Source organism: Eublepharis macularius, chromosome 1 (genome assembly GCF_028583425.1).
Source record: "Eublepharis macularius isolate TG4126 chromosome 1, MPM_Emac_v1.0, whole genome shotgun sequence".
Classification (NCBI taxonomy): domain Eukaryota; kingdom Metazoa; phylum Chordata; class Lepidosauria; order Squamata; family Eublepharidae; genus Eublepharis; species Eublepharis macularius.
The window spans coordinates 132,344,163-132,358,758 of NC_072790.1; the positions used below are offsets into that span (position 1 = coordinate 132,344,163).

The 14,596-nt window shown below is 40.6% G+C and overlaps 1 protein-coding gene across 3 annotated transcripts in view; it reads left to right on the forward strand.

The window, feature by feature from the left end:
• The window catches only part of TIAM2 (TIAM Rac1 associated GEF 2), a 215,442-nt gene that overhangs the window by 103,426 nt on the left and 97,420 nt on the right, over nucleotides 1–14,596 (forward strand). For all 3 annotated transcript variants that reach the window (XM_054969841.1, XM_054969840.1, XM_054969839.1), the window contains 3 exons: nucleotides 1,038–1,262; nucleotides 8,627–8,812; nucleotides 11,243–11,389. In XM_054969841.1, the coding sequence (XP_054825816.1) occupies nucleotides 1,038–1,262; nucleotides 8,627–8,812; nucleotides 11,243–11,389 (558 nt within the window). The remainder of the gene's footprint in view (nucleotides 1–1,037; nucleotides 1,263–8,626; nucleotides 8,813–11,242; nucleotides 11,390–14,596) is intronic.

Consider the following 14,596-nt stretch of genomic DNA (forward strand, 5'->3'; position numbering starts at 1 on the left):
ATTCTTGGAATTCTTGCTGTTGGAAGTATACATAATGGAGTTCTTGTTGAAATTAAATTCCCTTTTAAAATACTTTCACCTAAATTTGAAGCATTGAGTTCTCACCTCCTCCCCATAATATGTAGATTCTCTTTCTCTGTAATGGGATGATATTGTTTCTTCCATGCCAGTTCATTAGTTCCCCTGATAGGCTCAGTGATGGTTTCACAACATGGGGTAAGTGGTCCTTTGCATTTGGTAGGAAAAATGACAGATTCAACACTGTGATGCCCTTTTTGACAATAACTCTGTATCTCACACAGCATGTAGTCCCACCCAGAGTGTTCAATATGTGTTTCTGTGAACACAGAGAAAGGCTGTCCTGGCTTTCTTCATAGATTATAACAAGAATACAATGGGTGGATTGTCAGTCTGGACCCATTTCTGTTGCTGGATCCAGTAATGGCCAGAGATGCTTGCATGTAACCAAGGGCTGCTTGCGTACTTTTTTTGAGCACAGATACTAGTTCTTCTTTGTAGGAAAAAAAACCATTTACTTTGAAGAGGGAACTGCAGAAATACATAATATTATATTAACTGCTATTGGACAGCAGCTGAATTTGTGATTTTCTTTCTCTTCTCTTGCAGCCAACTAGGTGAATTCTGTTCTATGATTACTTTCAGATGCTACTTCCGCCCTGTATAATTCTTTAATTTTACACTAATAATGGGTTACATTTAATTGCCATCCTTCTAGCCAAGCACGTTTTGTCTTTTTTAAAATATATATATATATATAAAAAATCTCCTTTAGACAAGGAGTAAGCTTTACTAGCAATTACAGTGGCCAGTTCTTCAAAGGAACTGTGATACCCTTTTATTATTTCTCTGCTTGGAGAGAAAAAAGTTGTATGTGGGATTCATGGAGCAGTGGTGGAGGAGTTGAGATGAACCCACATGGTGACCCCCCACAGTTTCCTCTGCTTCTCTTGAAAACAGTGAGATTCTGTTTTTACATTCTTAGTTTTTAATGCTAATTTTTGGTTTGCATTTTTTAGGCTACAAGCCAGACTGACCTTGAAAACTGGGTTACGGCGATACACTCTGCTTCAGCTTCTCTCTTTGCCAAGAAATTTGGGAAAGAGGATACAGTCAGACTTCTGAAAAATCAGACCAAGAGCCTCATCCAGAAGATTGACATGGATAGTAAGATGAAAAAGATGGCGGAGTTACAACTCTCAATTGTTAGTGATCCAAAAAACAGGAAAGCCATTGAGAACCAGGTACTGAAATTATATGTTAGTTTCTGCACATTCTCTCATTCATAGTATAGGTTTGTTAATACTTATAGGCTTGAAAACAAAGATTTCTGTGAACGAGCACTGTAAAAGGGGACATTCCCTGTTGCGTATATAATACTGACAGTGTTTTAAGCAAACCATCACAGACAACTATTATCATAGACAAGTTTCCCCATATTTGGAAATTTATGTCCCTGTAGTATCCTGGAAGAGGCATACCAAAACTTACTTGCACATCCTGTTGTGTAAGTAGAAGACTTATATCAGAACCTGGAACATACGACATACCAATGCAGTGGTTCGATATATTCATAATATCCCAGCCCCCTGCTAGTGCCTTTTGCAGATAGCACTACATGTGTTCCACTGGGGGATATAACTTCTTCCTTCTGTGTTTACTACATCTCCACCTGTGAGAATGTACCGCTAGATAGAGCATGCTAGGTAGGAACCTCGGACAAAATTGGGTTCAGTGTGTTATGTCAGCAAGGGCTTGTTTCCTGGTCAAAGATTGCTAAGCTAATATTGGCTTTCTGTAGCTTGATCATTCATATTTCAGACATAGAATCATAGAATTGGAAGTCTAGTCCAACTCCCTGCCCAGGAACAACTTAAAGTGTCCCAGACAAGTATTCGACTAGTTGCTTCTTGAAGACGGCTAGTGAGGGGAACCCACCACATCCCAAGGCAGCTGATTCCACTGCTGAATTATGCGTAATGTGAAGAAGTTTTCCTAATGTTCATTTCTCCTGGCTTTAAAAGTCAGGTAAGGGTTAAATGGCTGCTTTCCCCTCTCTCCTGGTGTCTTCTGCCAATATATATATAAAAAAGTGTTTTGCACAGCATTTTGCAATTCAAAGTGGCAGCGAGGGAAAGAAGCAACAGCATTTTAATCCTTTCCTGGCTTGGCTTTTTTTTTTTTTTAAAAAGGAGTGGTACATGTTTTCCCCCGAACTCTGCCACTAAATTGCCTCTCCAGTGAGCAGGGGACAGCCCAATCAGCAAAAGCAGGGGCGGTGTGTGTGTGTGTGTGTGTCCAACATTGCAATGTTACTACATATGCTCAAAGTTTTAAAAAAAGTGTGACATAAATTGCAAAGTCTTGGAAGCTCGAAACTGCGCCGAGACTTCAAAACCTGTCTAAAATGAAAAACAGGGTGCCAAATCAAAACTGCCTCAGACAGTGTGGAACATGGGTGTGCCAGGTCAAAGCTATTGCTATCTCAGCAAATGCTCATAAATGGTGGTTTAAACTGTAAGTGCGAAAAGGACCTAAGTGACAGCCTTTTAAAGACTTGAAGAGACCAGTCATGTCTCTCCTCAACTTCCTCATTTCCAAACTGAACATTCCCAGGTCCTACAGTCTTTCCTCTTAGTGCTTGGTTGTCAGGCTCCTGATCATCTTGGTTGCTCTCCCCTGCACCTGTTCCAGTTTGTCCACATCTTTTTTGAAGTGAGACCTCCAGAACTACACACAAAACTCCAAGTGGGGCATGACCAACATGGTATATGGTGGGACAATGACATCCTGTTATTTGGATGTTATGCCTTTCTTGATACACCCCAAGATTGTGTTTGCTTTTTTTGCTGCTGCATCACACTGACTGCTCATATTTAGTTTCCCATCCACCCAAATCTCAAGATCTTGTTCACACACACACTGCTACCCAGACGTGTATTCTTCATCCAACATTCATGCTTCTCATTTTTGTTACCCAGATGGAGAACCTGGCACTTCTTATGTTAAATCACATCTTATTCAAATCTGCCCACCTTCCTAGGATGTTCAGATCTTGTTGAATTCTCTATCTTCAAGGGTGTTTGCTACTCCCCCCAGTTTGGTGTCATTCTGCAAGCTTAATGAGTAATTTATTCATACCCTCGTCCAGATCATTTATAAAAATATTGATAATCACTTGGCCCAGAACTGAGCCCTGTAGCACTTTACTGGACACCTCCCTTTAATCAGACTTGATGTCACTGAGAACCCCTTTTGGGGTTTGGTTATCTAGCCAGTTCCTAGAGTCTAACCATCCTAAAGTCCAGTCCACAGTCTGCCAGTTCACCCATTAGAACATCATGAGGAACCTTGTCAAAAGCTTTACTGAAATTCAGATAAACTACATTGACAGCGTTCCCACGATCCATTAAGCCTGCCATTTAATCGTAGAAGGAGATGACGTTGGAAGTGTTGTCCAGTATTTTGGTGTCCTGGAATAAGATACTGTGCCCTGTTTGGAAAGAAAAGAAATCGAGGGAAAACTTCCATTTCTGGATACCTTGGTCATCTGCAAAGCAAACTTTCACAAGGTCTACAGGAAACCAACTCACACTGATCGGTACTTACACAAAAACTCCAATCACCACCCCCGACAGAAAAGAGGCATAATGAAAACATTAGTGGATCGTGCAAGACGGATATGTGAGCCGCACTTTCTCAATGAGGAAATTAATCATCTAAACCACGCACTTCAGGCAAATGGCTACTCCAGAAATGAAATCCGAAGAGCAATCAAACCCAGGGTGAATCAAACAACCAAGGAAAAACAGTCTCCTACAGGAAAAGTGCTTTTGCCATATATCAAAGGAATTACTGATCAGATGGGAAAGCTTATGAAAAAGCATAACCTTCAAGCAGTATTCAGAGCCACCCGAAAAATACAACAGATGCTATGATCAGCAAAAGACAGTAGAGACCCCCTCACCTCTGCAGGAGTATACCGTATACTGTATACCCTGCAGTTGTGGACAAGTTTACATCGGGACCACAAAGCGTAGCATCCAGACAAGAATAAAAGAACATGAAAGACACTGCAGACTTGGACAACCTGAAAAATCAGCAGTGGCTGAACATAGCCTAACTCAAACAGGGCACAGTATCTTATTCCAGGACACCAAAATACTGGACAACACTTCCAACTACTTTGTCAGACTGCACAGGGAAGCCATTGAAATTCACAAGCATAAGCAAAACTTCAACAGGAAAGAAGAATGAACAGAGCATGGTTTCCAGTTCTGAAAAACACCAGGCTAACAAAACACTCTACACCCGACAATAGCCCTGCAGAGAAGCTTAGCACATCAAGCACCAATCCATATGCAAAAGAACCTCCTCAGGATACAGTGAAGCCTCCCGCCATTAGCATTCCACACCCTGGGAAACTCTTACAGGATGACTCAGCTCAACCCCACCCCTCCTGAGTAGATATAAATGACCTGCCAACATCTTTTCCACACTGTGACACTGAGAGATCTCTGTCTTTTGGTGCTACACCTCTGAAGATGCCAGCCACAGCTGCTGGCGAAACGTTAGAAACTACAATGCCAAGACCATGGCAATACAGCCCGGAAAACCCACAACAACCAATATTAATCTAGTCTCCTGTGGAATGTATTCTACATCTTTAAAAATGGAGTCCAAAATTATACTTTAAAAAATCTGTAGGAATAATGATTTATCTTTAAAATATTCTAGACAAAATGGAGCAAAGGTGTGAAAATCAGTCTGTGTCCTTGAAAGACTCTGATTGTAATGAGAAGTCATATAGACGTCTTATGAGGTTGTGCAAATATTTTGGATAAATTTTTGGTAGCAATATTAGGGAATGCTTTTGGTGTCCAGGAAACTATAAGCTTTCATTTAAATACTGGCTAGATTTCATGAGCTGCAAGCAAAACATGTAGCATTCCTTCCTTTTCTATGACAAGGCAGCAAATAGGTATGTTCCTGTGGAGTTAACTGCTTTCTCAGATTTATCTTCAAGGAGACTTGTAAATCAAAGATGAAATTTAATTTTGTATATGCTGTTCCTTTTAATTCCTATGTCTCCTTAACTGTCTTTTTATTTTGCAATTCTTAATAAAGGATAAAGTTTATTTCTAAAGCAAATTTAAACAATGACTAGGCTAATGCAAATGCGATCCCATATTTTTGTAGAAAAACTAGAGATTATTATTGTGTGTAAAGGTGGCCAACTTGTGGTTTGGGCAGTAAGGGTTTGTGGAACATATGAACATTTCCACTGTCTATAGCAGCATTACATGACATTTCTGACTCAGCCCACCTGTGATGAGGTGGGGAGGTGGCTTCATCTCACCCAAGCCCCCTGTGAGGGAGAAGAGATGGCATCTGGCTTGCATGAGGGGAGGGTATGGCAGTGCCCATCTTGGCTAAGCCCTGTGCAATGGGAGGCAGTGGCCTAGTGTGGCCCTCCTAAGCCCTGAGTGATGGAAGGGAGGAGGTGGTGGTGCAAGGCTTGGCCTACTAGAGCCCTATGACAGAGGAGGAAGGTGCTGCCTGGCATGGTCTGCTTGAGGCAAGGGAGGAGAAACCCATCCAAGCCCTGCTCAAAACCCGAGAAGTATTGCCTAACCTGCCCAAGGCATGAGAAGTGGTGTCCAATCCACCCAAGCCCTATTTTGCAGTGAGGAAATTGGTGCCCGTTGATGCCAGTTGGTTAAACAAGGCGCCTCGTCCAACCTTTTCTCCTTCCTTCCCCCCTGTCTCCCAAAGGAGAGAGGGCAGGGGCAGGCAGACTGCCTCTTTCCTTCTCTCCTTTGGAGGGGGGGGGCAGGGCCAGAGTAGGCTGAGGTAGGAGCTCTTTTGTAGGGCTCCTACCAGTCTGCTTACGATAAAATGGTGGAGAGGAGAAAGATGTAAAATACTTTGGGTTGCTGTTGTACAGAAAAGTGGGGTATAAATGAAGAAAATATATAATAAATATTGGTGAAGATGTAGTAGATAAAAGTTAGGTTAGTTGGTGTGTGGGAAGGAGAGAACGAACAGAAGGGTAAGGATATGAGGTTGCCAGGAGGAGGGAAAGAGGAAATAGTATGGGGAAGTGGATACAGAGGAAAATGAGTTGATCTCCCCAAGTCTTTGTAGGTTCCCCACTATGCAACTGGGCCTGATGATAAGCATTGTGCAACTGGAACATAGTTTTTCCAGGCAGAGACTGTAAGGGGCAGAGGAGGAAAAACTGAAGGTGGAGGGGAATAAAAGTGGGTTGGCTGGTGAGTGAAAAAGAGAGAAGGCAGCAGGAAGAGGTGAGATGCTGTATGGCAGGTTCAATAGGGATGCAATTCCCACCCCCACCTTTTGCCCCCTAGCCCCACTCACCTACTGGTGAGGGGGGGTGAAGTAGGGAGAAGAAAGTTGGGAGCCCCAGAGCATGCTGTGAAATAGCGCATGCACATGTTCCCAAGGCCCCAATAATGTAATTTCTGGTTGAAAACCGAAAGCTACAGCATCTCAGTAGGGCCAAATTGGCCCTGAACATAGCATTTTTGCCCCAAAATTTGGCCCCAGAGAGATGCCATTGCTTCCATTTTACACCAGAAGTGACATCACTGGGGGGGCTTTGACATACAAAGCCCAGGTTGGAGCCTGCTGTTCACCTGCCACCCCTCCTGTGCCCTGGCTTCAAGATGAGAGCAGGTGGCAACCCTAGTAGCTTTCAGGGAAGGGAAAGAGGAAATGGAGGGGAAAGGAGAAATGAGGTGCCTCCCACAAGTCTTTGCAGGTTCTTGCTTGTATAAGCATAACTCAGGGACTATTTGATCTCATTGATGTACATAGTAGGAAAATCTCTTTTATTTTCAGAGGCAACAAAAAATGGAATTATCTTATTAAGGGCACTTTACGGCTTCTTGGAAAATCCCAGCCCTGTTTGTTTTCAAGTACATCTTTTAAAGGGCACTTCGACTTCAACACATTTGCTATCTTCTATAGGAGTTATATTGGTTGTAAACACAACTGAAGTTTTCCAGTCTTTGGTTTAAAGATTGATAGGACTATAAAGTTATACACTATGCTTGAGCTTCACATTTTCAGGAAGCAAGTGTGGGTGTATCAGTAGATTAAGACATTATGAAACAGCCTTCCTTGGATGTCATCCTGTTTGTGAATCAGATGGTTCAAAAACAGTATCTGAATAAGGAATAAACTCGAGGGAGGGTGAACAGTATGGATTTGTAAAACAGTCCAATAAATAAAAAAGCATATTATTTGTGATAAAATTGCAGTTATGAACACACATCCACATTTGAATCATTTGGATTTATACATGATTTTCCTGATGAATCCATTTGAGCTTCATTTGTAATGTTGAAATTTCTCTTTGACTCCCTTTCTGAACAACTTTAGGAATAAGTAGCTATTAAATGTGGCATTGCATGTCGTGAACAACTTTGTGAACAACTTTAGGAATAAGTAGCTATCTTTAGATCTTTGATGACTCCTTGCTTGATTTCACAGCTCTAATTAGCTGGTGCACCTGAGCCATATTTTCTTTTAAAATCTCCCTTCTTTTCTGTTCTGGCAAATCATGGAGTTGATAGCCAATACGGATTTGAGTGCACCAGACAAATTTTTGCCTGTGATATCTAGTCAATAAACAAGACTTTCTTGACAGAGCTTCATATACATGAAGTAAAAAGCTTTGGATTCACAAAACAAAACTGGTTTTTAAAGTTCTGTATCTGCTTTTACAACCAGTTAAGAATGGTGAGAATTTTGTATCTTGAGGAATCCCTCTCCCACCTCACCACAGGTGGAGCTTGAGAGGGCTGGGTTCTGTCTTGGTTCGACACTGCTTCCCTCGCCTTGCATATTGGTTGGTGGACCAGGATCAGCTTTTCTCAATCCTCCCACAAAGGTCAAAACAGCCCAGGAAAGGGCCTTGCCTTCTTCCCCTGTCTTTTAGTGACAGAAACCAAGCCTGGAACACTGGCAAAACTATTGAGGTTGTCTAGCAACGGCCACTGAGGGTATCTGTTTCTTAAAGTGACAGGTGCTCTTTTTATCATATTCTAAGGGTTTAACCCCACCCCCATGTTGCAACGGGATGTGAAAGTTACAGCAACTAGATCAGTGACATAACCTAGAAAAGCAACAAACATCGCAACAGGAGTCTTCCTTCCTTGGGTAAAGCTACTGCCCTGTTCATGTTTGGTTTTAATATTAACATGAATTTTATGTTGTAAACTTCATTTTTATCTCAGTTCAGATTTTGAGAAGTTGTTAGAGTGCGCTGGAATTGGTGCATACTCTCTTTTGAGAACGTAAAAACTCACCCGTTTAAAGTAATTTATCAGACAGTTTCAGGATGCAGTCCTTGTTTTTACATGTACCTCATTGATTTTTTTCTATCTAGTATATTCTGCCCCTTTTCCAAGGAGCTCAGTTCTCCCATTCCATGAGGTAGGTTAGGCTGGTAAAATTATTGTTCCCTGGTGACCATATAGGTTTCATGACACAGTGAAGATGTGAAAGTGGGCCTCTCAGATTCTAGTCTGACACGCTATTAAAATTTGTCTCCTAATATTTCATTTGTTTACCTGAATAGATCCAGCAGTGGGAGCAGAATCTGGAAAAATTTAATACGGATCTCTTCAGGATGCGCTGTTATCTGGCCAGCCTGCAAGGTGGGGAGTTACCAAATCCTAAGAGCCTTCTGGCTGCTGCAGCTCGTCCTTCAAAAATGGCACTAGGGAGGCTTGGCATCTTCTCAGTCTCATCCTTCCATGCACTGGTGAGCAGGAAAAAGATTCTATCAAAATATGGGCATGTATATGGGGAAATGTCAGTGTTTTTCATAAGCAGTTTTTAAAAAAAATATTCAACTAGTAAATAAAATAGTGTTATAAAAAGTGTGAGGAGAAAAAAGTCTGAAACATCTCCTTCCCACACCAGCCAGCTTTTTGAAGAATTCTAGAGAACTCTAAAAGCTTGCACACTGTTTTACATCATTTTAGTTCATTTGAAACTTCTAAATAGGTAGTAGCTTCAGAAGTCAGATTTACACAGATGCCCCAGTTTCTGTCCCTTTTCTTGTCTGAGCAAAAACTGTTTCAAACATGACTAATTTGTTACGGGTTTCCTTGGCACACGAATCTGCTTCTCTCTTCAGTCGTTTCTTTGTGCATATGCTGAGTCTATATGCATGTGGGGGTGAGGGGAGGTGGCATTGTACCTGCTAACCATGCCTTTCTCCCCATATATTTACACCAATGTCTGAATGGTGACATGGCACTGGGACCCTTCCTTTTCCAAGCTTCCTGAGCATGTGGAAGCTTTCTGCTGAACACACAAGGTGAGAGGCCTGTGGGCATGATCCTGCTGATCTCTCTCTGCAATCAGACTCTGCACCAATGAACATCTGGACATGGTTGCTTGTCCTGGAAAGCTGTAATTGATCACAGTCTTCTTGGACATAGATGTAACATGCATTTGTTCCTCACAAGTAATCTGTGTGCAGTTTTTCTCTTTTTATCTTGTTACAGTTGAAGAGATACGAATCACAAAGAGGTTCCTACTGAAAGATTAAAGTTTTTCGCCCTTTTTGTCTCCAGAGAAGACAAAGAGCATTAAAACACAGTGAATAAAGTACTTCTTTTCGCTGAAAGTTCTTGCTGCTTTATTAAATGAATAACTTGGATTACTAATGTATATTGAAAAAAGCATTCTTTAAACATGTTCATTATACTGTATTTTAATTAAATTTTTCTTTAAATGTATATAAGTGCAAGGGTATAAAAGAACATACAAAATCCCATAAAACATTTAATGGAAATAGAGTAACATTTTAATCTGATTGAAATATATTAAAAAAATTAAAAGGCAGGTTTTTAGGATACTATCATTTCCTATAGTCTATTATGACTTTAATTCATCCTTTAAAAAAATGTCTACACTCCCCTAATTTTGAAATTAACTCAAATCATATTCTTTCGCTTCTTTACAAATACCAATAAAAAATGAAGGGAAAAAATCCCTATGCTACTACTGTCTCTCGCATACAGTTGCTATGTGGGGGAGAACTTCGGCAAGCCCCTTCGTTGCTTGCTGGGACTGCAGTGCTGGCGGGAGGAGACTGAAAAAATGTAGATGTGCACCAGCATTGCACTGACGTGCTGATGTCACTTCGATCAAAAACTGAAAGTAAAGTCATGACATCCTAGGGGAGGGGATGGTCTGGATTTGCAAAAATGCTATGGTAAAAACATAGTCTGTGATATAACTATACCGTTTGTGCAAATCCTAGAGCATCCCCCCCCCATTATGTCACTGACATTATGTTGGCATGCCATTGCTTGTCCCCAAAATCCTTCCAGGGGTTGCTGGCTGTGCCCTGGCAATCCTACTCCCACAACAATTCAGACTTTATGGTCTTTCTCCATAATTCTCTAAGGCTGCAGTCCTAAGGATACTGGGAATAAATACCACAGAACAACATGGGACTTACTTCTCAGTAGATCTGCTTAGGATTATTTCTTAAACTTGCTTTGGAATAGTTAGTAGGGTTGAGGCTAGAATAACCTATGAGAATGAAAACCTTTGGGCTTTCTGTACATTGTTTCTGTAAATCGTAGCCTTAAGAACATTATGGAGAAAGACCTTAAAGTGTGAATTTTGTGAGATATAGTAGTAGCACAGTCCCACCCTCATTTTTTTTAAAAAACTTGCATTTATAAAGAATTCAGCTGAATCCCAAAATTAAGGGAGGTAGTTACTTTAAAAAGTAGTCATTATTGACTATAGCAAATGCTGACTTCCTAAACAAAGCAACCCCTCTTTAATTTTTAAAATATCTTTCAAAATAATACCTGTTTTCATTGGATGTTTTATGGGATTTTGTGTGTTCCTTTATACACTTGCAGTTACATACATTTAAATAGAACTTTAATTAAAATACACTGAATGTGGTTAAAGAAAGCCTTTTCAATTTATATTGGCGATCAAAGTTGTATTATTATATTGGTTCTGTGCATGCTATGGCACAGTGTATAGGAAACACACAGCTATAGAGCTTTGAATGCACTCTGCAGCATGGCCGTGTTTATTGCCTGTTGTTTCTGAGATGAACTGAAACATCATTTATTTCTTCCTTCATTGTAGTTCTGTTCTGTTCTTTTTAAAATGATGCCTATATTGAAATTCTTCCTTGTCTCACTTTTATTAGGTGTGTTCCAGGGATGATGCTGCTCTTAGGAAGCGAACACTGTCTCTGTCCCAAAGAGTATGGAGTAAGAAGGGTTTGTTTTCCTCCCTTAAGGGGCTGGACACTCTGACAAGAAAAGCAAAGGAGAAAAGGCCATCTATAACACAGGTTTCCCCCCTCTTCATTTTTTTTAAAAAAATTAGAACAATTATCCCCAAATTAACTTAGTTTCTGCTTGGTAGCCATGTTGGTTTGCATTAGAACAGCAAGATTCGAATCCAGGAGCACCTTAAAGTCCGAATTGTATGTTATAAGCTTTTGACAGTCAGAGCTCCTTCTGTCAAATCTGTACTTATATATTTATATTTTTACTGTGTGTGTGTATGAATGTATTTTAAATGTAACTTTAATTTTTTAATTATTTGCTGTTTGCTGCCTTGAGGATCCTTGTTTTTGGATGGTAAATAAATAAAGTGCTACTGAACTTGCTGTCCTAAAATTAACTTGTCAGTGATGAAATTATTGTTTGGATTAGCTGATCAGCATAAAAATAATCTTATACCACCAACAGTGGTGTGGGAAATCTGCACTCTTTATAACAGTTACTTCACCTCTTTACCACCCCAGCATATGGGTATTACAGGTCAATGTGGAGGTAGTTTTGGTAGTTGTAGCAGTTAACTTCAGCAGAGAGAGTTCTGAAAGTTACTATTGAGAAATATCAGGGCCTGAACCAGCTGTTCTATCAAAAACACTTTTTTCTTCACTTGATCTCTCAAATCTCATCTGGTTTTGTCTGTATAAGTGCTGAAAAAGATGTAGTTTCTTCCTTGTCTCTTCTTCCCACTGTCTGTAGGGCAGATTGACTACCAGTAACTGGGGGAGTGGAGCTTAAGCTTCTGCCTGGATTTCTCTATAGGCTACCTACTTGAAAGTTAATATAAAGGAAGTAGGGTGAATCCTACTCCTATTCTTCCAATCCACTGACCAAAGTTTGAAGCCTTCCTCCAGGCCCTGGAGTCTTCATCTAACATTAGTAGCTTTCAAGATATCTATTGAACTGGATTGATTGAACTACTTCCAGTTTAAAAAAAAATTAAGATATTTAAGTATCTCCATAAAGATAGGGCCACTTATTAGGCAATAAAAGAAAAGCAACAGGTTATGCAAAAAAACTATAGCTAGTACAAGTAATGTAACAATGTATGACGGTTGTTAAATTACCAGTAACATATAGACTGTCTTTTGTTAGTTCCAAAAATGTAATGAAACATGGAAAGAAAAAGCCCAGTTTGACCAAGTTTGCTATCACTATAAATTCTTGGCACCATGTGGTTTTTCTAAGTGACATATTTTTTCATTAAACAAAGGAGAGATTTCCATCTAGTTTTTTCGTAGCTGTACCTCCAATAGGTTTCAGTTTATTACAAAGCCAAACTTTGTCGGTTTAGTTTATATCACTTTGGTTAATGTCCCTTTGGCTAAAGGGCTTATCAGTTAGTGCTACAGCAGTTTTAACATACAAACATTTCTCAAGATCTTCAACCTAGGATAATTTTATTTGTCTTTTGGTACTATAGTTTTGATGCTGCAAATATGTGTGTTTTACATTTACAGTCTGACACTTAGCATATTATGCTTCTTCAGATGCATGTAGATAATTAGAAGTCTCATGTTTCCTGGGGGGAAATTATCATAGAAGAGCATCAGAGGGATGAAATATCCTCCCGTGCTCATTCTGTGATGTATAGGATTTCCAGTCCAATCAGCATTCATAGGTTGAAATTGTAATTTAGCAGAATGCTTAGCAAACAATATTAGCTGTTTGCCAACAATATGTACCAGATTGCAAATGCTACATATCAACAAGCCTCTCTCATGTTAGAAAGTTTTAAACCAAAGTATCTCCAAGCCAAACATAACAAGATGCTGGGAGTTCCATATATAAAGCCAGTTGGTAGTCTTCACCCTCTCCTCTTTTAAATAGTCAGTATACTCTGATTTGCATTTAGGTAGGGGTATAAATCTTCCTTTTTGGTGTTGATTTCGTGGCCTAAGATGGCCTTATGGAGCTGCTTTTATCCTGTTGAAGAAAATATACAGGAGACAAAGGCTTAACATCCCCACACCTCACCCTGTGATCCTGATTAGACATGGGCGTGAACAGAAAAAAACCCGAACGTAGTGTTTGTTGTTTGTTGCCATCCACGAACAGTGAACATTGACGAACATGACCTGTTCACGAACACGTTGGTTGTTTGTGGGAGCCAGCAGGCTCTCCTCAAGCCATCAAGATCCCAGGCAGAAGGAAATGTACCAATAATAAATAATAGCTTGGCCCCAGAGCTTGGCAGCGGCCCTGGAAGAGGTAGATCCCTATCCCACCACACACAGAAAATTCAAGCTCCAATGCACTCTCCTTGTCTCTCTCTCTCAAAATGCCAACAGCAACTGTCTCCCTCACTGTCTGCAAAACCAGAGCTGGGAACCCCCCTCCCCCCTGCTCTTTGCTTCCTTGTAACAAATTTGGAGCTCCACACTTGAAGACCTGCCTATCAAGCTAAATTGTGCTTAGATTGGGGTTTCCAGGGCAACAGCAGGAGTTCAGACAGAGTTCAGGTAGTCCCTGCCTCTGGTTGCCAAGGGAATTGATTGCAGGTGCCAGATTGTCTGGTTTGACGAACAGCAATGAACGAGGCTAGCAACAACCACCTGTTCATTTAGAATGGGGTCTCACAAACAGCTTGTTTGTGAACAGCTGATTGGGCTGTTTGTGGCTTTTTTTTAGTTCGTATTGCTGTTCGTGCCCATCTCTAATCCTGATCTGACTTGGCATCCTGTGTTCCAGCTAATTAAAAAGAAAAGAGACAGTTGGAAACTGTACAGGGTGGGCTGCAGAAGGTAGCAAAGTCAATCATCTGCCAGGGTCTGAAGACTAACCAAACTAAAGAGAGTAAAGAGTCCAGTAGTACCTTTAAGACTACCATTATGACAACTTTATTGTAGCATAAGCTTTCAAGAACCACAGCTCTCTTCCTCAGATGCATGGAGGGTATGAAGAAACTGGCCAAAGATATATAGGTGGTGAGAGGAGGGGGGAGAGGGTGCAGGAAGTGAGGGCCATGTAAATGTAAATCAGTTGCAAAAGTCATAAAAGAAGTGGAGTGCACAATCCAGGCTGGGTGTGACCCCCTTCCCTCCATTGCTGAATCTGAATGGAATGCCTGAAAGGCAGTTACTTCTGAGAATGAGATAACCATCCAGAGTCTGCATTCAATCCAAGTCTAAATGAGTCAAATTTACATATGAATTCCAATTCAGCAGCTTCCCGTTGGATTTTGTTTTTGAAATGTTTCTGTTGAACTTTAAGTCCTT